The 22826-nt window shown below is 52.2% G+C and overlaps 1 protein-coding gene across 1 annotated transcript in view; it reads right to left on the bottom strand.

Moving 5' to 3' along the window:
* The window catches only part of LOC140402298 (cytochrome P450 2C3-like), a 121408-nt gene continuing 98582 nt past the window's right edge, over window positions 1–22826 (bottom strand). The window contains exon 10 of the mRNA XM_072489970.1: window positions 1–105. Within this exon, the coding sequence (XP_072346071.1) occupies window positions 50–105 (56 nt within the window). The 3' untranslated portion in view covers window positions 1–49. The remainder of the gene's footprint in view (window positions 106–22826) is intronic.

Genomic DNA, 22826 nt, shown 5'->3' with positions numbered 1-22826 from the left:
TCTTTTTTTTCTTAATTCTCTTTAGTTTCAGGCAGTAGCACACTTTCAGCTAAAGTAGAGGAATCTCCCATTCCGTGGCTGCCTTTGGAGCTCTTGATGCCATTGCTGGGTGATGAAAAGTGAAAGTCTGACTCTAATTTTGAATACAGCATTAATTTGAAAAACAGTAAGTAAAGAGTATTCTCACCCCAGTGTTAATGCGGCACAGACACAGTATCAAATGTATAGACCCAAATTTGGGGAGATTTTAATTACAGCTTTCCAAAGATAATTCAGACGTTTCCCTATGCCTGAACATATAACTCACCGTGCTACAACTTTGGTATATATGGATTCCCTAATTGCATACTGAGAGACGGTCATATCTGCACTCTGGTGATTCAGGGAACGTTGGAAATTGCAGAAGGAAAGAAGTCATATACAACCATTTATCACCTAATGGAATGAAAATGTGGATTGATTTAACCAGTCACTCTATTAATATGTTCAGATCCGAACCTCCTCACTGCACAAGCTAAGTAGCTCCAAATATTAAGTACACTTCATTTTGTTTAAAATTACGATGCAGCAATCAGTTGGATTTGCCTCATTTTACATTCTGGCTGGTCCCAAAACTCCCTCCCTAACAGCGCTGTGGGTGTACCAATTAGTGCTGGGCAATGAATGCTGGCCTCTAGCCGGCGAATTCCAGATTCCTTGAATTAATTTCGAAAAAGAAAATTGGTCATTTTTTCAGATGCACCTATGAAATGTCTGGATGGAGATTCTTGGAGGTTTTTTTAAAATTGCCTAAAGGACTGTACCAACGAACATCAATATCAGAGAGTCTAGCTTGTGGAAAAGGTAAAAAGTAGGTGCTCAATTACTTGCTAATAACTGGGAGGGGAGAGAAGGGCAGATGTGGCAGTCATGGAATCAACTATTTTATCATTTGTGGGAAACATTCCCAAATCCCAGCGTTTAAGGGAAGTCCAAAACACAGTTCAGACATGGGCATCTTCTGATGTAAGGTCATGACCTTCCTCTGAGTGACGGAATGATTATCACAGTTATGTCTTAAAATAATACAGCAACAAGTCCAAAACACCGAATGAATTCCTAACACAACTTTATTTTATAGCTGTTTAAACAAATGTGATAACAATTCTATAGGATTAAAGAAAAATTATATAATATACACTTGAATCATTGCTTCTTTTCTGCTTTTATATCGATTAATTTAATTTGCTCATTGTGCATCAGATTGTTGGCAAGTGTGGTGATGCCAGCAAAGAGAATTTCTTAAACTACCTTCATAATGTAAGTATACAGCATAGGTTTATGAGCCATGATGTGGAGATGCCGCCGTTGGACTGGGGTGAGCACAGTAAGAAGTCTTACAACACCAGGTTAAAGTCCAACAGATTTGATTCACCTGTGGAAGGAGCTATGCTCCAAAAACTAGTGATTCGAAACAAACCTGTTGGACTTTAACCTGGTGTAGTAAGGTTTATTAGCAGGAGAGTTCTTCTCGTGTATGGGCAAGATTGGTCACTCAAGTGGGGATCATGAAACGTTACCTGATCTCTTATCTTATCACTGTTTGGGAAGCCTTTGAGAAAATTGGCCGACAAAACCAGTGACTACATTACAAATCTACTTTAATTGGCTGTGAAGAGCTTTAGGACATGAGTGGAGGGCAATATATAAATTCAAGTTCTTTCTACATTAAGAAAACTAGCTGTTGGGTGTACTTATTTGGGTTTTTAAAGTCCATGAACTGCATCAAAAAGTACAAGAAGGAAAGGAACTGCAGTTCTGAGGTCCTGGAAAAGAGTATGTGTATTAGACCATAAGACATAGGAGCAGAATTAGGCCATTCAGCCCATCAAATCAGCTCTGCCGTTCAATCATGGCTGATATGTTTCTCATCCCCATTCTCCTGCCTTCTCTCCATATCCTCTTATTAAAATCAAGAGCCTGAACTTCCGGTGGCGGCCATGGAGTGAGTGGTCGCACATTTGGCAGTTCCCGCTCAAGGAGGTTTTGTTTTGATCCTTTGCCCATTTGCTGGGCGGATGTTTTAGTGGAAGAAGGTGTAGAGGTGGTGGGGAAAGTTAAGCTCCACTGGTGGTGTTGGTGGATGGATCCACTGACCAGAAGTAGGTCGAGAAGAAAGGAGCTGTTGGAGCAAGAGATTCTTGAGAACCACAGGTGGAGGGTAAATGGTCCGCCCTACCAGCCCAACGGTCTACGGAGCAACCGGTGGACTTCTTAAATGAGAAGTTCAGCCGGTAGAGGAGGAAAGCCCAGGAGGACCTGGATAAGGTGATAGAACCGCTAAAAATGGGGATCAATCGGGTGGAGCAGAGGCTGGAGACCCAGGGCCAGGCGATTCAGAAAGTGGAGGAGGTGGTGAAGGGAGAACGAGGAGCAGTTTACTCGTAGGCGGCCGAGATTGGGATAATGTGGGAGACCCAGAAGCGGCTAAAGGAGAAGGTGGAGGATCTGGAGAACCGCTCCCAGAGACCAAACTTGAGAATTGTCAAGAGGCATCCGAGGGTGGGCCTGGAGGGTCACGTGACACGAGCCGCGGCTGGCCCAAGAAAGGATATAGTTGATTGGCAGGGGTGCCCTGACAAGGCTGGTCACATGGAACGTAAGGAGCTGAATGGACCAGTCAAACGGTTACGTGTGCTCGTGCATCCGAGGAGCTGGAAGGTGGACATGGCCTTTTTGCAAGAAATGCACTTGGTAAGTTTTGTAAGGGCCATGAAGAATACAGCACGAGTTTTAAGGATACAAAGTAATAACATTTATTTACTATAACATATATACATAACAGTAGCAGTAACTTCCCTTGCTACATACTCCTTCCTCCTGGTTCCTGAACTGGCCAGCTTATTTTTCCAGGAGTTAACTAGTGGTTTCTCCGTCCCCCTCATTGGGGAAGCTCATACTCCCACAGGATTGTGGGATAGTCATTAGTCCCCAGCCAATGGTAAGTAGGCAGGTTATAACATCCCTCCCCCCCCCAAAGTCCAAGGAATCCACCGAAGACCCTGGCGAAGGAGGGCGTCGGACTCGTTTGGCCGCAGGCCGGACACCATTTGCACGCGGCGCTGGATCAGGCGGCGTGTAACGAGACGGAGACCGGCGCTTCCGTGATGAACGGCGCAACGGTTGTACGTCCACGGCCCGTGGACCCGAGGATTCCCCCTCTGATGCAACCTGTGTCTCCATCTCGGAGTCAGAGTCTGCTGCCTCCGTCATGTCAGCGCCTCTATCTCCATTTGGTCCTGTAACGACCTGCGCAGGCTTCGAGTGAGGCACCAGTGGAAGATTGTGAGGACTACCTTCCCTTGTCTCTGGTCTCTGCGGTTGTTGAAATGAGCTCCGGGGGCGGGGAATCTTTTGAGGGGATGATCTTCTGGACCGAACGTGGTCTACATGTTTTCGCTGGAGACGACCCTGGGCTTGCAATTGGTAAGATATAGGGCCCATTTGGCGAAAGATTACACCAGGAACCCATTGGGCACCACCAGCAAAATTCCGAACGAACACTGGGTCACCGGGCGCAAACTGCCGAATCGGACGATGCCGAGAAAATCCCTGTCCCTGCCGTTCTTGTGTGCGGCGTACTTTTGCGCCAATGTCCGGGAAAACCATACTAAGGCGGGTGCGAAGTCTCCGGCCCATTAGGAGTTCTGCGGGAGCTACCCCAGTCACTGCATGGGGGGGTGGTCCTGTACGTAAACAAAAAGCGAGCCAGTCTCGTGTCCATTGATCCGGAAGACTGCTTCTTTAGGCCTCTTTTGAATGTCTGCACTGCGCGCTCTTGCCAACCAATTTGAAGCTGGGTGGTAAGGGGCAGTGCGGATATGGCGGACGCCGTTCATCTTTGTGAACCTAGCAAACTCCTCACTCATAAATGGAGTGCCGTTATCCGTGACCAGCACCTCGGGGAGGCCATGCTAACTAAACGATAAACGCATCTTTTCAATTGTTGCGCAGGTCGTTGTCCCCTGCATCTTATGCACCTCTAGCCATTTGGACTGGGCGTCAATTAGTAGAAGGGACATTGATCCTTGAAAAGGGCCTGCGAAATCTGCATGCAAGCGTGCCCAAGGCTGCCCTGGCCATTCCCAGTGATGTAGGGGCGCGGCCGGTGGAAGCTTTTGATGCTCCTGGCAAATGGAGCAGTTTTGGGCCACCTTCTCAATGTCGGTGTCAAGGCCTGGCCACCAGACATAACTACGGGCCAACATTTTCATTTTGGTCACGCCTGGATGCCCATTGTGCAAGTCTGATAGTATCAGCTCCTGGCCTTTTTCCGGGACAATCACACGCGTCCCCCACAAGAGGATGCCGTCTTCCACGCTGAATTCTGACAGCTTGGAGGAAAATGCCCGCAACTCGCCTGGGAGCTGTCTATGCTGCCCACCATACAGGACTATGTGCCGAACCTTTGACAGGACTGGCTCCGTCTGGGTCCATTCACGGATCTGTGATGCCGTGACAGGCAAGGTGTCCATAAAATTTAGGGTTGAAACCACCTCACCGGTCGTGGGGGTCGACATGGGGCCGGTCGATAAAGGCAATCGGCTCAGTGCGTCGGCATTTGCTATCTGCGAACCTGGTTTGTGCTCCAGAGAATACTCGTATGCAGCAAGCAACAAAGCCCAGCGCAGGATCCATGCAGAAGCAATGGGCGGTATTGGCTTATCCTCTCTGAAAAGTCCCAGCAGGGGCTTATGATCAGTCACGATAGTGAAATGGCGGCCGTACACGTACTGGTAGAAGCGTTTCACCGCAAAAACCACTGCCACGCCCTCCTTCTCGATCTGCGCGTACTTTTTCTCCGCTGCAGTCAATGTGCGGGAGGCAAAAGCTATCGGTCGTTCGGCCCCGTTCTCCATCTTGTGGGACAGGACGGCCCCAATACCATACGGGGATGCATCACATGTGACGAGCAAAGGCTTTCCAGGATCATAGTGGGTTAGTAACCCAGACGACGACAATTGTTGCTTTACTCGCCGGAAAGCGGTTTCTTGCAACTGACCCCAAATCCAGGTGTGATTTTTCTTTAGCAGAAGGTGCAAAGGGGCCAGCGTAGTTACCAGATTGGGGAGGAACTTCCCGTAATAGTTTACGAGACCGAGAAAAGAACGAAGATGCGAAGTGTCAGTCGGGGCGGGGGCATGTTGAATTGCACGCACCTTCTCTGCGACGGGGTGCAGACCTTCGCGGTCCACCCGATAACCTAGGTAGACTACTTCCTTTGCCTGAAATACGCACTTTGTGCGACGTAAACGGACCCCAGCCTTCCGAAAGGCGTCTAAGGACAGCCTCCAGATTGTCCAAATGTTCCTGCTCCGACGTCCCTATAATCAAAACGTCATCTAGGTAGACAGCCACACGTGGTAAACCTCTCAAAATGCCCTCCATAACACGTTGAAAAATTGCGCAGGCAGAGGATACTCCAAAGGGCAACCGTGTATATTCATACAGGCCCCGGTGTGTATTAATCGTTACATATGGTCGGGAGGCAGGGTCCAGCTCCAACTGCAGGTAGGCGTGACTCATATCTAATTTTGTGAACGAGAGTCCACCTGCAAGTTTTGCGTAGAGATCCTCTATGTGAGGCATTGGATATCAGTCGAGTCGGGAAACCGTATTCACTGTAAGTTTGTAGTCGCCACACAAGCGACTGTGGCATCTGGCTTCATTACAGGTATAATTGGTGCTGCCCAGTCAGCAAAACGGACGGGCCTGATAATACCCAAACTCTCCAAACGAGTGAGCTCCCCTTCTACCTTCTCGAGCAAGGCGTAAGGCACTGGACGCGCGGAAATAGCGCGGCGTGGCTCCTGGTTCAACTTGGATACGGGCTACGGCCCCTTTTATTTTCCCCAAACCAGGCTGGAATACATCTGGGTATCGTCCTAGCACCTCAGTCAACCCGTCAGAAACTGTTTGGAGGATGTGCTGCCATTGCAACCGCAAATGGCGCAACCAGTCCCGACCCAACAGGCTGGGCCCATGGCCGCGCACCACGATAAGTGGGAAACGCCCCTCCTGGCGTCCATAGACAACAGGGGTCATTGTAGTTCCTGCAATGTCCAGTGGTTCCCCAGTGTAGGTGGCCAACCTGGCCTGTGAGTCGGTTAATGTAAGGGTCTGTATACCCTGCTTGATGCAGTCGAATGTCCGCTGGGCGATCACGGAGACCGCTGCGCCAGTATCCAGCTCCATCTCAAGCGGGTGGCCATTGACCCGGACTGTCACCTTAATGGGGGCCACACCGGGAGCTGCCACACAATGCAGCTGCAGGCAGTCGTCCTCCGTCTCCACGTCCTCAGGAGCAGTCGCCGCAGGTTCATCCACATGGAATGTACGGCCTCTGGGCTGGTCCCAGTTACGGCCCCTGGGCTGGACCCAGTTTCGGTCGGAACGACGGCGGCCCCCAGGACCGCCGTCCGCGACGGGGTCGGCGCCTACAAGTCTGACACGGACATGGCTCCTCATCCATTGGCTCTGGAGAAGGCTCCCTTCAGGGAGGGATGTCCGACGGCCACTGGCGTCGGTCCGGACGTTGCCTCGCCCAAGGTACCGCAGGAGTGCGGGGGGACGTTTTCGGACGGAAGGGGTTGCGCCCCAAGGCATGCACTTCCATTCCCTGTAGCTCCTGTACTCCTCGCTCTGCGCTCTCTCGGGACAATACTATTTGAATGGCCTGTTGAAAAGTCAATGTTGGCTCCGCTAACAACTTTCTCTGGGTGGCCACATTGTTAATACCGCAAACCAAACGGTCGCGTAACATTTCTGGCAAGGTCTCACCATAGTCACAGTACTCCGCAATCCTGTGTAGCCTGGATAGAAAATCGGCAAGGGATTCTCCAGGGGTCCTCTCAGCGGTATTAAACCGGTAACGTTGGACTATCGTGGACGGGGTTGGGTTAAAATGTTGCCCCACTATATTCACAAGTTCATCAAACGTTTTGGTGTCCGGCGCAGCTGGGTACGTAAGGCTCCTAATCACCCCAAACGTATGCGGGCCGCAGGCGGTGAGCAATATGACCACCTGGCGCTCATTTTCGGTGATATTGTTTGCCCGGAAATAGTAACGCATCCGTTGTGTGTACTGGTTCCAGCTTTCCAGCGCAGCATCAAAAACATCCAAACGTCCGTACAGAGGCATGGTATAATAGAAAACAACTTCCAACCTGTATCCAACAAAAATCCAGGGAGGTGGCTTCAGCAGTGTAGACGGCTATTCACTTTAACCTTCGTCGCCAGTTTTGTAAGGGCCACGAAGAATCCAGCACGAGTTTTCAGGATACAAAGTAATAACATTTATTAACTATAACATATATACATAACAGTAGCAGTAACTTCCCTTGCTACATACTCCTTCCTCCTGGTTCCTGAACTGGCCAGCTTATTTATACTAGGAGTTAACTAGTGGTTTCTCCGCCCCCCCCCCTCATTGGGGAAGTTCATACTCCCACAGGATTGTGGGATAGTCATTAGTCCCCAGCCAATGGTAAGTCGGCAGGTTATAACAATAAGCTAGGTGATCAGTCTCGGCTAAGGAAAGGGTGGGTAGGGCATGTCTACCATTCAGGATTAGATATGTAGATGCGGGTGTGGAGGTACTGATAAGCAAGCGGGTAGCGTTTGAGGTGGGGAATATTGTGGCTGTTTCAGGAGGAAGGTTTGTGATGGTGAGTGGGAAGCTGGAGGGGATGCCAGTGGTCTTGGTGAATGTTGATGCCTCAAACTGGGTCGGTGTTGATTCTCCGGATGCTGAGGAAGATCCCGAACCTGGACACACACCAGTTGATTATGGGGTTGGGCTTTAATACGGCCATTGAACTGGGTTTGGACCGTTCGATTTAGCTGTTGGGGAGGGTGCCGGCGGTGGCAAAGTAGTTGAAGGGGTGCGTGGAGCGCTTGGAGGGGGGGGGGGCACACCCATAGTAGAGGTTTGGGAGGCTGAGGGCATAGGAATTTTCGTACTCCTCCCATGTGCACAGGGTGTACTCGCAGATTTTATTTTGTGGGAACTGGGGCCCCTGCTGGTAAGGGCATATAACTAGGCGAGGGATAAGGGGGAACTTCCCCTTTGGTTATCACAAGCTTCCATATCCCTAATATTGAAAAAGGATAATGACCCGGAGCAGTGTGGGTCCTATCGCCCGATATCATTGCTGAATGTGGATGCCAAATTACTGGCAAAGATCTTGGCCTCGCGGAGTGTGCCGGGGGTGATAGTGGAAGACCAGATGGGGTTTGTGAAGGGGAAGCATCTGTCAGTTATACGATTACTAAATGTGATAATGATGGCTCTGGAGAGACAGGATGTGGTGGTGGCGGTTGCTAGGGACGCTGAAAAAGTAGAATGGTAGTATTTATGGGAAGTGCTGGGACGGTTCGGGCAGGGGTTTATGGTCTGGGTCTGTTTGTTGTATAGGGCGCTGGTAGCGAGCATACAAACAAATTGGGTAAGTTCGAGGTACTTCGGGGTACACTGTGGGACAAGGCGGGGGTGCCCACTCTCCACTTTGCTTTTTGCCTTGGCAATAGAGCCATTGGCAATGGCAGATAGAGCCTCAAGGGTTTGGAGAGGGATAGTACAGAGGGAGGGTGTGGAGCACAGGGTCTTAGTATATGTAGACGATCTGGGAAATTATGAATATTCTCGTGGAGTTTGGCCGGTTCTCCGGATACAAGCTAAACATGGGGAAAAGTGAGGTCTTCCCAATCGAGGCCAGGGGGCAGGAGTTGAGGTGGGTCGAGCTGCCGTTTAAGGTGGTGGGGGCAAGTTTCAGATATTCGGGCATCCAAGTGGCGCGAGGATGGGAACAGCTGCATAAATTGAGGAGGTGCTGGGGAGGGAAATAGAGGCTGGGCTGTGGGAGGAGGATCTGAGGTGGGTGACTGCATTTTTGTTGTGTGCTAGGCTTAGCCTTATTCAGTTTGAGGTAGTGTATAAGGCACATATGACGGTGGCAAGGATGAGCAGGTTCTGTGAGCGGGTGGAGGATAGGTGTGGACGGTGCTTGGGGAGGCCCGCGAACCGGTTGTAGGGGGTGGAGAGAGATATAGGGGTTAAAATGGGGAGGGCAGGACAGGTGGAGGGGAACGGCAGGGAGGTTGTTATTTGTTATGAGGTTTGTTCTTTCTCTTGTGTTGGTTGCGTTTAATGTATAGACAAGTGCCTTAATAAAAACATTTTAAAAAACATAACCTATCTATCTCTGTCTTAAAAGACTCAGTGATTTGGCCTCCACAGCATTCTATGGCAGAGTTCCAAAGATTCATCACCCTCTGGCTGAAGACATTCCTCCTCATCTCAGTTTTAAAGGATCGTCCCTTCACTCTGAAATTGTGCCCTAGGGTTCTAGTTTTTCCTACTAGTAGAAACATCCTCTCCACGTCCACTCGATCTAGGCCTCACAGTATTCTGTAAGTTTCAATAAACAGCCCCCCCCCCCCCCCCCCCCCGATCCTTCTAAACACCATTGAGTACAGACCCAGAGTCCTCAACCGTTCCTCGTATGACAAGCTTATCATTCCACGGATCATTCTTGCGAACCTCCTCTGGACCCTTTCCAAGGCCAGCACATCCTTCCTTTGATATGGGGCCCAAAACTGCTCACAATCGAATCATCGAATCGAATCTCTATAGTGCGGAATGAGGCCATTCAGCCCATCAAGTGTGCACCAACCCTCTGAAAGAGCACCCTGTCCCCGTAACCCCAGCTAACCTTTTGGACATTAAGGAGCAATTTAGCAATGCCAATTCACCTAACCTACACATGTTTGGAGTTTGGGAAGAAAACGGAGCATCCAGCGGAAACCCACAAGAATGTGCAAACTCCACGTAGACACGGAGAGAATATGCAAACTCCACTCAGACGGTCTCCCAAGGGCAGGAACAAATCTGAGGCCCTGGAGTTGTGAGGTTTCCGTGCTAACCACTGCCACCATGCTGCCATCTTATTCAGCTATTCCCCCTCTCCTTCCCACCTGATCACCTTTGCTCCCCTATGTCCTCTCCAATAACCTGTATCCCCTTTCTTCTTGCCCCTACAGTCTCTTCCTTACATTCTCTCCTAATGAGTCAATTTGAACACAATCAAGATGCAGGAATGAAAACGTGTCTGTAAAGTAGGCTGCAGTTGACCATGTGGATGAGTGCTGCAACTCAATCAGGAAATTGGATCACACAAAATTAAGTCAACGTGCAGACAGCATAGACTTCTGCAACAATAGATTAGACATGATTCTGGATACTGAAGATTAGGCTGTGTTCAGAATTAGTAAATGTAAGATACAAGTGTCAACTTTAGATTAGGAGTAGCATTGTCACTTGAGTTAATAGGTTGGCTCGTCAAGCTGCATTCCAGAGATGAACACAATCAGCACAGTACTGAGTGGGTGCTGCACTGCTGTAAGTTCCATCTTTTGGATGAGACAAGCCTGACCTGCTCTCTTATGTTAATGTAATACTACTATTTAAAGAAGAGTGGTCCAATATCAATCCCTCAACCAACATCACAAAAAACATACAATTTTTTTCAATTCTAGGCCAATTCAGCACTGCCAACTAGCACGGAATTTCCATATTTCATAGGGAAAATCTGCTTGAATATGGCAGTACGATTTCTCTGGTTGAAATACGAAATCCGACTTCCGGTGGCGGCCATGAAGGAATAGGTCGCACATTTGGTGCCTCCCGCTCGGGTCGGACCTTGGAACCTTTTCCCTGATTTTTTTCTCTGATTTTAATTGGAAAATTGATAGTGGACGTGACTGAGGAGGGGTCCCACACCAGTGCATGGAGAGGCGGACTAGGAATACTCGCAAAGGAAGAAGTAGGCAAACAGAGAAGGCCTGAGTTGAAGCTGCAGCGGGAAAAAGCATAGCGGACGACTGGAGTCCTGGCTCGACGACTCTGTGGTCGACGGAACAGTTGATGAAGTTTATTCAAGAGGGCTTCGCCAAGCAGAAACAGGAATGCTTGGACCCGATTAGGGAATCGATTGCTCTGCTGGAACAGAGATTGGATGCTCAAGATCGGGCGATCCAGAAATGCATTGGAGAATGCATTGACCGAGCATGCAGAACATCAAACAGCAATAGATGTGGAGGCGGGGATGCTGAGAGACCAGCAGAAAAGGCTTCAGGATAAGGTGAAGGAGCTAGAGAGTAGGTCCCGCCGGCAGAAATAGAGGATCATTGGTTCCCGGAGGGGTCCGAAGGAGCGGATGCAGGGGCATATATAGCGGGTATGCTCGAGAAGCTAATGGGGGATGGGACGTTCACCTGACCCTTGGAGATGGACAGGGTGCACAGAGCACTAGCGAAGAAGCCGGGTGTAGGTGACCCCCTGAGGGCGATGGTGGTGAGATTGCACAGGTACCTGGATGTGGTCGTATGCATTAGGGGTCATGTGGGACTGTGAAGCCGTGATGTCATTGGCTGACAGATCCCGGGTCCTGGTTGGCTGTTGACCTCTAGCTCCGCCCTGAAGGCGGAGTATAAGAACCAGGAGTTCTCCCCCGCAGGCCAGTCTGTTACTGAACTGCGGGGAACAAGTCACGCTTAATAAAGCCTCATCGACTTCATCTCTATTCGTCTCTCGTGAGTCTTTGTGCGCTACACTGGACAAGGAGCGTATTTTATGGTGGGCCAGGCAGTCACGGAGCTGTAAGTGGGAGAACAGCATCCTGAGTGCGGACGTAGCCAGGAGAAGAGCCGGGTTCAACAAAGTAAAGTCAACTCCTTTCAAGAAGGTGAAGTTTGGACTGCTGTATCCGGCCCGTCTTTGGGTCACCTATGAGGAGCAACACTTCTATTTTGAGTCGCAGAGGAAGCGATGGACTTCGCCAGAAGGAAGGGGCTGGCAGGGGACTGAGGTGTTTGAACTTTGCTGCAGTGTTCACGTTAAAAATGTTTTTGTTTTTGGACCATATTTGTAATGCCTTATGTATTGATCCTGGAGCTGCCGTATATTTACGTAAGTTAAAGTTTGCATTTTTATTTCCCATAACAGCCTCCCCGAACAGGCGCCGGAATGTGGCGACTAGGGGCTTTTCACAGTAACTTCATTTGAAGCCTACTTGTGACAATAAGCGATTTTCATTTAATTTCATTTCATTTCATTTAATTTCATTGTGGGGACTTCTGGTTGCGGCTATGCGGAGCTAAGTCGCACATTCGGCAGCTCCCGCTTGGAACGGACTTTTGAGCTCTTTTCAGGGCCCCCAACGGCATTTTTTCGACATTTCCCGGTGTGGGAAGAAGTCTGCAACATTCCCCCGACAGTGTATGGCTTGGACCAGGAGCGGGGCGACTAAAAAAGTGGTGGTGAAGCCAAAGAAAGTGCGAGGGAAGAAGAGCAAGATGGCCGCGGATGGTGACCAGGCAGCGTGGGCGCAGGAGCAGCAGGAGGTTATCCAGTGCTGCTTCAGGGAGCTCAAAGCGGACCTGCTGGAGCCGATGAAGGCTTCTATTGATAAGCTGCTGGAGACCCAGACGGCCCAGGGGGTGGCGATCCGGGAGGTCCGACTAAAGATCTCAGATCACGAGGACGAGATCTTGGGCCTAGCGGTAAAGGTGGAGGCGCCCGAGGCTCTCCACAAGAAATGGCAGGAACAGTTCGAGGAGATAGAGAATCGATCGAGGCGGAAGAATCTGCGGATCCTGGGCCTCCCGGAGGGGCTGGAGGGGTCGGACGTGGGGGCCTATGTGGTCACCATGTTAAACTCGCTGATGGGAGTAGGGGGGGATGGGGCCCCGCGGGGGAGGGTGAGGCCCGAGTCGGGGGTGAGGGGACTGGGCCTGTAAAAAGAACTGCGACAAAGGAGGCAGGGCCGGACAGGTGGAAAGCGCGGCTTTTTCCTGTGCTGAAGGCTGGAGGGGGCAGGGCAGGGGCGGGGAAGCGCCGTTTTTTTCCCGCGCTTGGGATGGAAGGGGGAGGCGGAGAACCTGCTGGTGGGTAATGGAGGGGGAGGGGAAGTCCCACAATGGGAGGAGTCGAAGGAGAGGTGGGAGTGGCCGGGGTCAGCAGGAGTCAGCTGACTTGCGGGAGTGCAATGGGGGGAGCAATGCAGCTAGGAGGGGTCCTAGCTGGGGGGTGGGGGGGAACCGGGTTGCTGCTGGTATGGCCAAGGGGGAGCTGGAGCAAGTAGAGGGTGTTGGGACGGTGTAGCCATGTAAAATGGCTGACTCCCGATTAGAATGGCCAAACCCCCATTTAAAATGGCGAACGGAAGAGGCCGATGGGAAAATCAGCCAACAGGACTCAAACAGACAGCTGCAGTAAAACAGTGTATTCGCCTCTGGCGAAGCCAGACCAAACCGATACCTGCAGCCATCAACATCACAACACCCCAGCCATCTGCATATTAATCAGCCATCCCCGTGAACAATTGCTACAAATTAGCAACTCAAAGCCGACCCAGACCTTTCGGCGCCAGCAGGAGCTGACACAAAGAAAGGTAAACGACCACCCCTCGATCAAGGAATCGCTCCAGTATTGGAGAATATCGAACCAAGTGATTGGGACCAAGTCCAATCACTTGGAACCAGGTACAAGGTCCGCCCCGAGAGGCGGGAAGCCCCTGGGGACTATAAGAATAGGGGCCAAGTTCAACTCGACCCTTCTTTTCCGCTCCGCACCCTTCGAGACCCTTGCTGAAAGAAACCGCAAGTTTTACTCCAACGATCGCTACCAGATAGACACTCCTGACTATTGACCTGTACCAGCTTTTGAATCCCGCAGGCTCAGAACCCATTCGAAAGGCTATTCGTTTCCCTGACCTGGTGGGCCATTTCCAAAGTTTAAGTATTGGCCTGTTAGTGGTAGGTAGTAGTTTAGAAGTAGAATTATTGTATAAGTATTAATTGCTGTATATAATAAATGAGTGTTGATTGAACTCTTACTATGCGGTTGTTGGATTATTAATCATTACTCGGACTTGAACCACGTGGCGGTATCAGAAAGATACCTGGCGACTCAAGAGCAAAGGTGACAGAATTTGAGCAATTAAACTAAGGCTAAAACGAGCAACAACGGGGGTCTGCCGCCGTGGGGAACGGGACGGGCATGGGGCGCGTGGCTGGCCGAGGAGGGGTTATGGCTAGTCGGCGGGGGAGGGGGACAGGTAGCCCCCTGATACGGCTGATAACCTGGAACGTAAGGGGGCTGAACGGGCTGGTTAAGCGGGCCCGCGTGTTCGCACACCTGAAGGGGCTGAAGGCGGATGTGGTCATGCTCCAGGAGACACACCTGAAGGTGGCAGACCAGGTAAGATTGAGGAAGGGGTGGGTAGGCCAGGTGTTTCATTTAGGACTGGATGCCAAAAATCGGGGGTGGCGATCTTGGTGGGAAAGAGGGTGTCTTTCGAGGCATCGAGCATTGTGACAGACAATGGCGGCAGGTACGTAATGGTAAGTGGTAAGCTGCAAGGTGAAAAGGTGGTGCTGGTCAGCGTGTACACCCCGAACTGGGACGTTGCGGGTTTTATGCGGTGCATGTTGGGTCGGATCCCGGACTTGGAAGTGGGGGTCCTGATAATGGCGGGGGGGGGGACATTAACACGGTGTTGGATCCGGCACTGGATCGCTCCAGGTCTAGGACGGGTAGGAGGCCGGCGGCGGCTAAAGTGCTGAGGGGGTTTATGGACCAGATGGGAGGGGTGGACCCTTGGAGATTTGCAAGGCTGGGGGCTAGGGAATTTTCATTCTTCTCGCACGTTCATAAGGCCTATTCCCGGATCTACTTTTTTGTTATGAGCAGGGCGTGATTGCGAAAGTAGAGGATACTGAGTACTCAGCGATAGCCATTTCGGATCACGCCCCGCATTGGGTAGACCTAGAGCTGGGGGAGGATAGGGACCAGCACCCGTTGTGGCGCTTGGAGGTGGGGTTGTTAGCGGACGAGGAGGTGAGCAAGTGGGTCCGAACAAGCATGGAGGGATACCTGGAGGCCAACGATAACGGGGAGGTCCGAGTGGGGATGGTCTGGGAGGCGCTGAAGGAGGTGGTTAGGGGAGAGCTGTTCTCCATCAGGACCCACAAGGAGAGGAGAGAGCAGAGGAAGAGGCTGGTGGGGGAGTTGGTGAGGGTAGACAGGAGGTATGCGGAGGTGTAGGAGGAGGGACTGTTGAGGGAGAGGCAAAGCCCTGTTGACCACCAGGAAGGCGGAGGCGCAGTGGAGAAAGGCCCAGGGGGCGATTTATGACTATGGGGAAAAGGCAAGTCGGATGCTGGCGCACCAGCTTCGGAAGTGGGATGCAGCTAGGGAGATTGGGGGAATTAAGGATTGGGGGGGGGGGGGGAGAGAGTGGGGTTGCCATCAATGGGGTTTTCAGGGACTTTTATGAGGAAATGTATCAGTCCGAGCCCCCACTGGAGGGGGGAGGGATGGGCCGCTTCCTGGACCAATTGAGGTTTCCGAAGGTGGAGGAGGGACTGGTGGCGGGATTAGGGGCCCCGGTTGGGCTGGAGGAGCTGACCAAAGGGATAGGAAGCATGCAGGCGGGGAAGGCACCGGGGCCGGATGGTTTCCCGGTCTAATTTTACAAAAGATATTTGGGCCTGTTGCTGGTCAGGACCTCCAATGAGGCAACGGAGAAGGGGCTGTTGCCCCCGACGATGTCCTGGGCACTGATCTCCTTGATCCTGAAGCGGGACAAGGATCCCCTGCAGTGTGGGTCTGACAGGCTGATTTCATTGTTAAATGTAGATGCCACGGTGCTGGCGAAGGTCTTAGCCACGAGAATTCAGGTTTGTGTGCCGCAGGTCATCCACGAAGACCAGACGGGGTTCGTGAAGGGGAGGCAGTTGAACGCGAATGTGCGGAATCTCCTGAACGTTATTATGTTGCCGGCGAGGGAGGGGGAGGCAGAGATAGTGGCAGCGATGGACGCTGAGAAGGCCTTCGATAGGGTAGAGTGGGGGTACTTGCGGGAGGTGCTGAAGAGGTTTGGATTTGGGGAGGGGGTTCGTCAGGTGGGTTAGGCTGTTGTACGAGGTCCCGATGGCGAGTGGCCACGAACAAGAGTTCTGAGTACTGAGTACTTTCGGTTGCATCGAAGGACGAGGCAGGGGTGTCCCTTGTCCCCCTGCTCTTCGCGCTGGCGATTGAACCCCTGGGAATGGCACTGAGGGAGTCGAGGAACTGGAGGGGGCTGGTGCGGGGTGGGGAGGAGCATAGGGTGTCACTATGCGGACGACTTGCTGCTATATGTGGCGGACCCGGTGGGGGGAATGCCGGAGGTAATGAGGATCCTCATGGAGTTCGGGGATTTCTCAGGGTACAAGCTCAACATGGGGAAGAGCGAGTTTGTGGTTCACCCAGGGGACCAGGAGAGGGGGATTGGCGAGCTCCCACTGAAAAGGGCGGAGAGGAGCTTCAGGTATTTGGGGGTCCAGGTGGCCAAGAGCTGGGGGGGCCCTGCATAGACTTAATTTCACGAGGCTGGTGGAGCAAATGGAGGAGGAGTTTAAGAGGTGGGACAGGTTGCCGCTGTCCCTGGTGGGTAGGGTGCAGTCGGTCAAGATGACGGTACTCCCAAGGCTTTTGTTCCTGTTCCTGTGCCTCCCCATTCTTATCCCGAAGGCCTTCTTTAGGCGGGTCAACAGGAGCATAACGGGGTTTGTGTGGGCGTGAGGGACTCCCGAGGTTGAGAAGGGTGTTCCTGGAGCGGAGTAGGGATGGGGGGGGGGGGAGGGGGCTGGCGCTGCCCAACCTCTGTGGGTACTACTGGGCCACCAATGCGGCGATGGTGCGCAAGTGGGTGATGGAGGGGGAGGGGGCGTCATGGAAGAGGCTCGAGATGGTGTCTTGTGAGGGTACGAGTCTGGAGGTGCTGGCAACGGCGCCGCTGCCGCTCCCAATGAGGTATACCACGAGCCCGGTGGTGGCGGCTGCCCTCACAATTTGGGGGCAATGGAGGCGGCACAGGGGGGAAGCGGGGGCCTCGGTGTGGACCCGGATACGGGGGAGCCACCGGTTTGTTCCAGGGAGAATAGATGGAGGGTTTTCGAGGTGGCACAGGGCAGGGTTAAGAAGGTTGGGGGACATGTTTGTGGATGGGAAGTTCGCGAGCCTGGGTGAGCTAGAGGAGAAGTACGGGCTCCCCCCGGGAAACGCCTTTAGGTATCTACAGATAAGGGTGCTTGCCAGGCGGCAAGTTGTGGAATTCCCGCTGCTGCCACCACGCACGGTACAGGACAGGGTGCTCTCGGGGGCGTGGGTTGGAGAGGGGAAGATCTCGGCAACATACCAGGTGATGCAGGAGGAGGAGGAGGCCTCAGTGGTGGAGTTGAAAGGTAAGTGGGAGGAGGAGTTGGGGGAGGAGATCGAGGAGAGGATGTGGGCAGATGCCCTCGGGAGGGTGAACTCTTCCTCTTTGTGCACAAGGCTCAGCCTCATACAGTTTTAGGTGCTGCACAGGGCACACATGACCAGGACAAGGATGAGCCGGTTTTTTGGGGGTGAGGACAGGTGTGTTAGGTGCTCAGGGAGCCCAGCAAACCATCCATATGTTCTGGGCATGCACAGCGCTGGAGGAATTTTGGAAGGGCATAGCGAGAACGGCGTCGAGGGCGGTAGGATCCAGGGTCAAACCGGGCGGGGGGCTTGCAATATTTGGGGTTGCAGAGGAGCCAGGAGTGCAGGAGGCGAAAGAGGCCAGTATTCTGGCCTTTGCGTCCCTGGTAGCCCGGCGAAGGATTATAAATTGAACATGGGCAAAAGTGAGATGTTCGCGATCCAGGCAAGGGGGCAGGAGAGGCGACTGGGGGAGTTGCCGTTTAGAGTGATAGGAGGAAGCTTTTGGTACCTCGGCTTCCAGGTGACACGGGAATGGGAACGGCTACATAAGTTACATTTGACCTGACTGGTGGACCAAATGAAGGAAGACTTCCGAAGGTGGGATTTGTTCCCGCTGTCGCTCGCTGGGACGGTACAGACAGTGAAAATGCCGGTGCTCCCGAAATTACTGTTTGTTTTTCAGTGTCTCCCCATCTTTATTCCACGGGCCTTTTTTAAACGGGTAAACAAGGGGATGCTGGGGCGTAGCCGGTGGGGGGGGCTGGCATTGCCGAACTTTAGCAATTTCTATGGGCGGCAAATATAGCCGATTAGGAAGTGGGGGGGGGGAGCGAGTAGAGGCAGCATCATGTAAGGGCACGAGTTTGGAGGCATTGGTAACACCGCTTCTGCCATTCCGTCGGCACGGTACTCCACCAGCACCGTGGTGGTGGCGACCCTGAGAGTCTGGGGGCAATGGAGGAAGCATGTGGGAGCAATAATCATCAGTTTGCTCCGGGGAGGCTGGATGGAGGGTTTCGGAGATGGCAAAGATCAGGGATCGAGAGGATGGGAGATAATTTCATAGAGGGGAGCTCTCCCAGCCTGAAGGAGTTGGAGGAGAAATTGGAATTGACGGGAGGTAATGAGTTTAGGTATCTGCAGGCGCGGGACTTCCTACGCAGGCAGGTCTCAACCTTCCCACTCCTATCACCAAGGGGGATATAGGACAGGGTATTTTCCAGAGTATGGGTGGGAGAGGGGAGGGTTTCGGACATCTATAAAGAACTCATGGGGTCAGAGGAAATGCAGACCGAGGAGCTGAATGGGAAGAGGAGTTAGGAGGAGAGATAGAGGATGGTCTCTGGGCAGATGCGTTGAGTAGAGTCAACGCGTCCACAGATTATGCCAGGCTCAGCCTGATACAATTTAAGGTCGTTCACCGGGCACACATGACAGTGGCCCGGATGAGCAGGTTCTTTCGGATAGAAGACAGGTCGCAAGGTGTGCGGGAGGACCAGCAAACCATGTTCATATGTTCTGGGCATGCCCAGAGCTTGGGGGATTCTGGCAGGGGTTTGTGGATGTCATGTCCAAGGTGTGAAAAACAAGGGTGGCACCGAGTCCAGAGGTGCCGATTTTCGGAGTATCGGAAGATCCGGGAATCCAGGAGGAGAAAGAGGCAAACGTTCTGGCCTTTGCCTCTCTGGCAGCCTGATGACGGATACTATTGCTTCACAGCTCCAGGGTCCCAGGTTCGATTCCGGCTTGGGTCACTGTCTGTGCAGAGTCCGCACATCCTCCCCGTGTGTGCGTGGGTTTCCTCCGGGTGCTCCGGTTAGGTGGATTACAGGTTAGGTGGATTGTCCATGATAAATTGCCCTTAGTGTCCAAAATTGCCCTTAGTGTTGGGTGGGGTTACTGGGTTATGGGGATAGGGTGGAGGTGTTGACCTTGGGTAGGGTGCTCTTTCCAAGAGCCGGTGCAGACTCGATGGGCCGAATGGCCTCCTTTTGCACTGTACTATGATTAGTTTGGAGGGACTCAAAGCCCCCGAAGTCAGAGACCTGGCTTACTGCCATGGCTTGCTTTCTTTGTCTGTAGAAAATCAAGTTCGCCCTGACAGAGTCAATGTCAGGGTTCATCCGGAGGTGGCAGCCATTCGTTGACTTCTTTCATAGAAAATTAACTGTCAGCAGAGCTTAGATTAGTGTGTAGGAAAGGTGGGACCTGTGAGGGAGGAAGACGGCCTTGCACTATGTTTATATTTGTATGTACATTGTTTCTTCTGTTATTGTTATAAAATCACAAATACCTCAATAAAATGTTTTATATAAAAAGAAATACGAAATCCACTGCAGCCCACGGACAAATCCCATACACCGTACTTAAGTAAAGTAATTTAAGCGAGAGGGAGTTTGTGGGTGGAAGAGGAATTGATTGACAAGTGAATGCATTCCTCCCTGAACCTTAAAAATCATGTTGAGGATCAATTACACAACACGGCTGGGGATTGAAACTTGGTAATTTGGAGTAGTTTGGTAATTTGGTGCAGAGTGGGAGGAGGTGCTTCTCCCCATTCGTTTTGTTTTCTTTCTTCTTGCTACGTAACTGTTAAGGGGGGGGGGGTTGATTTTGATTAACAAGTGGGTGGTGTTTGAAGTGGGGAGTATAATGGTGGACTCTGGGGGGAGGTATGTTATGGCAAGTGTGAAATTGGAGGTGATGCCAGTGGTGCTGGTGAACATTTATGCTCCGAACTGGGATGATGTAGAGTTTGGGAGGTGGGAAGATCCCTGATCTGGACTTGCATAGGCTGATTATGGGGGGGGGGGTGGTTTGATATGGTTAAAGATCCAAGGCTGGATCAGTCGAGGTCAGGGAGGATGTCGAAGGAGCTAAGGGGGTTTATGGAACACATGAGGTTTGGGAGGCCGAGAGCGAAAGAATTTTCATTCTTCTCCCATGTGCACAATGTGTATTCCCGAATTGACTTCTTTATTTTAGATAAGACATTACTGACGGGAATGATGGATGTTGCGTACTCGGCGATAATGGTGTCGGATCACGTAAGGGGGGGGGGATTGCGCCCAAAATGGAGGTTAGATGTTAAATGGAGGGGCTGTTGGCGGAGGAAGAAGTGTGTGAGTGAGGGAGGCCATTCGGAGGTATGTGGAGATAAACGCGACGAGGGCGGTTTCGGCAACCACGGTATGGGAGACGTTGAAGGCAGTGGTGAGAGGGGAGTTCATCTCGATACGGGCACACGGAGAAGGCGGAGCGGTGGAGATGGAGTGGCTAGTGGAGGAGATCCTTCAGGTGGACAGGAGGCACTCGGAAGCCCCAGAGGCTGGGCTGCTGAAGGAGCGGCAAAAGCTGAAGTTGGAGTTTGGGTTGCTATGTACAGGGAAGACGGTGAGGCAGCTGAGACGGGCGGTGTACGAATATGGAGAGAAGGCAAGCAGGATGCTGGCGCACCAGTTGAAGCAGGAGGCGGCGAGGGAAATTGGGAAAGTGAAGGGCAAGAGGGGGAATACAGTCCTGGGTCTGGTGAGGATGAATGGGGTGTTTAGGCACTTTTACCGCAGATTATACGAGTCGGAATCTCCAATCGGAGTGGAGGGGATGAGGCAGTTTCTAGAGGGATTGGAGTTCCCAAGGGTGGAAGAAGAACTGGTGGAGGGCTTGGGGGTCCCAGTTGGGCTGGTGGAAGTGGTGGAGGGACTGGAGGCGATGCAGGTGGGCAAGGCCGTGTGCCCGGACGGGTACCCAGTGGCGTTCTATAAAAAGTTCTGGGGCATGCTGGGACCCTTTTTGGTAAGGGCGTTTAATGAGGCTAGGGAGCGAGGAGTGCTCCCCCCGAACAATGTCGCAGGCCACGATTTCTCTCATCCTGAAGCAGGAAAAGGACCCGGAACAGTGTGGGTCATACAGGCCAATCTCCCTGCTAAATGTAGATGCCAAGCTATTGACCAAGATACTGGCCTCGAGAATGGAGGATTGTGTGCCGGGGTGATCGGGGAAGACCAGACAGGGTTTGTGAAGGGGTGACATTTGGCAGCAAATATCAGAAGGCTGTTAATTGTGATAATGATGCCCTCCAAGAGACTAGAGGTGGAGGTGGTGGTCGCCATGGATGCAGAAAAGTACTTTTAGAGGGTGGAGTGGGAATACTTATGGAAGGTCCTGGGTTTGGGTAGGGTTTTGTGGACTGGGTCCGGTTGCTGCATCAGGCACTGGTGGCGAGTGTGCAGATGCACCAGGTGAGCTCGGACTAGGCTGTATCGGAGAATGAGACAGGGATGTACACTGTCCCCACTGCTTTTTGCCTTTGCCATAGAGCCACTGGCGATGGCGCCGAGAGCGTCGAAGGACTGGCTGAGGATAGTATGAGGGGGGGCGGAGTGGAGCACAGGGTCTCGCTGTACGTGGACGACCTGCTTCTGTACATTTTGGACCTGTTTTGGGGGGGAATTAGAGGGATTAAGGGGATCTTGGAGGAATTAGGCCGATTTTAGAGGTATAAATTGAATATGGGAAAAGTGAGGTCTTTCCAATCCAAGTGCGGGTGCAGGAGAAGAGGCTGGGAGAGATGCCGCTCAAGGCAGTGGAAGGGAGCTTTCTGTTTTGGGGCATCCAGATGGCGCGGAAGTGGGAGCCGCTGCACAAGCTGAATCTGACTCGGTTGATGGAGCAGATGTAGGGGGACTTTAGAAGTTGGGATGTGCTTCCATTGTCACTGACGGGGAGGGTGCAGGTGACGATTCTCCCGAGTTACTGTTTATATATCAGAGCCTTCCTATTTTTACCCCCCAGGCTGGCCCTACCAAACTTTATAAATTATTATTGGGCAGCAAACATACAATGGTCAGGAAGTGGGGAGGGGTCCGTTTGGGAGCGGGTGGAGACAGCCTCATGTAGGGGCACGAGTTTAGGAGCGCTGTTAACGGCGTCTCTGCCGTTCACGCCAGCTAGGTACTCCACAAGCCCGGTAGTAGTGGCTGCCCTGAAGGTATGGGGACAATGGCGGAAGCATATGGGGGTGGAGGGGGCGTCGATGTGGGCACCAATTTCTGGCAACCACTGGTTTGCGCCGGGGCGGGCGAGATGGGGGATTTCGGGGAGGCAGTGGACTGGCACGAGTGGTTTTGTGATTTGTTTATAGATGGGGGCGTTACGTGTTTGGAGGCATTTGAGGAGGAGTTAGAGCTACTCGGTGGGAACAAACTTGCAGGTGAGGGATTTTGCAGAGGCAGGTATCGACTTTTCCGCACCTGCCGCCCCAGGGGGTATAGGACAAGGTAGTATCGAAAACGGATGGGGGGGGTGGTGGGGGGCGGGGAGAAGGTATCGGTTATTCATAAAGAGCTCATGGATTGGGAGGGAGCCCCGTTAGGGGAAGTGAAGCGAAAGTGGGAGGAAGAACTGGGCAGGGAGTTGGAGGCTGGTTTATGGATGATGCCCTGAGGCGAGTCAACACGTCCTCATCATGTGCCAGTCTTAGCCTGATACAATT

The sequence above is a fragment of the Scyliorhinus torazame genome, chromosome 25 (assembly GCF_047496885.1).
Source record: "Scyliorhinus torazame isolate Kashiwa2021f chromosome 25, sScyTor2.1, whole genome shotgun sequence".
NCBI classification, from domain to species: Eukaryota; Metazoa; Chordata; class Chondrichthyes; order Carcharhiniformes; family Scyliorhinidae; genus Scyliorhinus; species Scyliorhinus torazame.
This window is presented reverse-complemented; position numbering and strand designations above follow the sequence as displayed.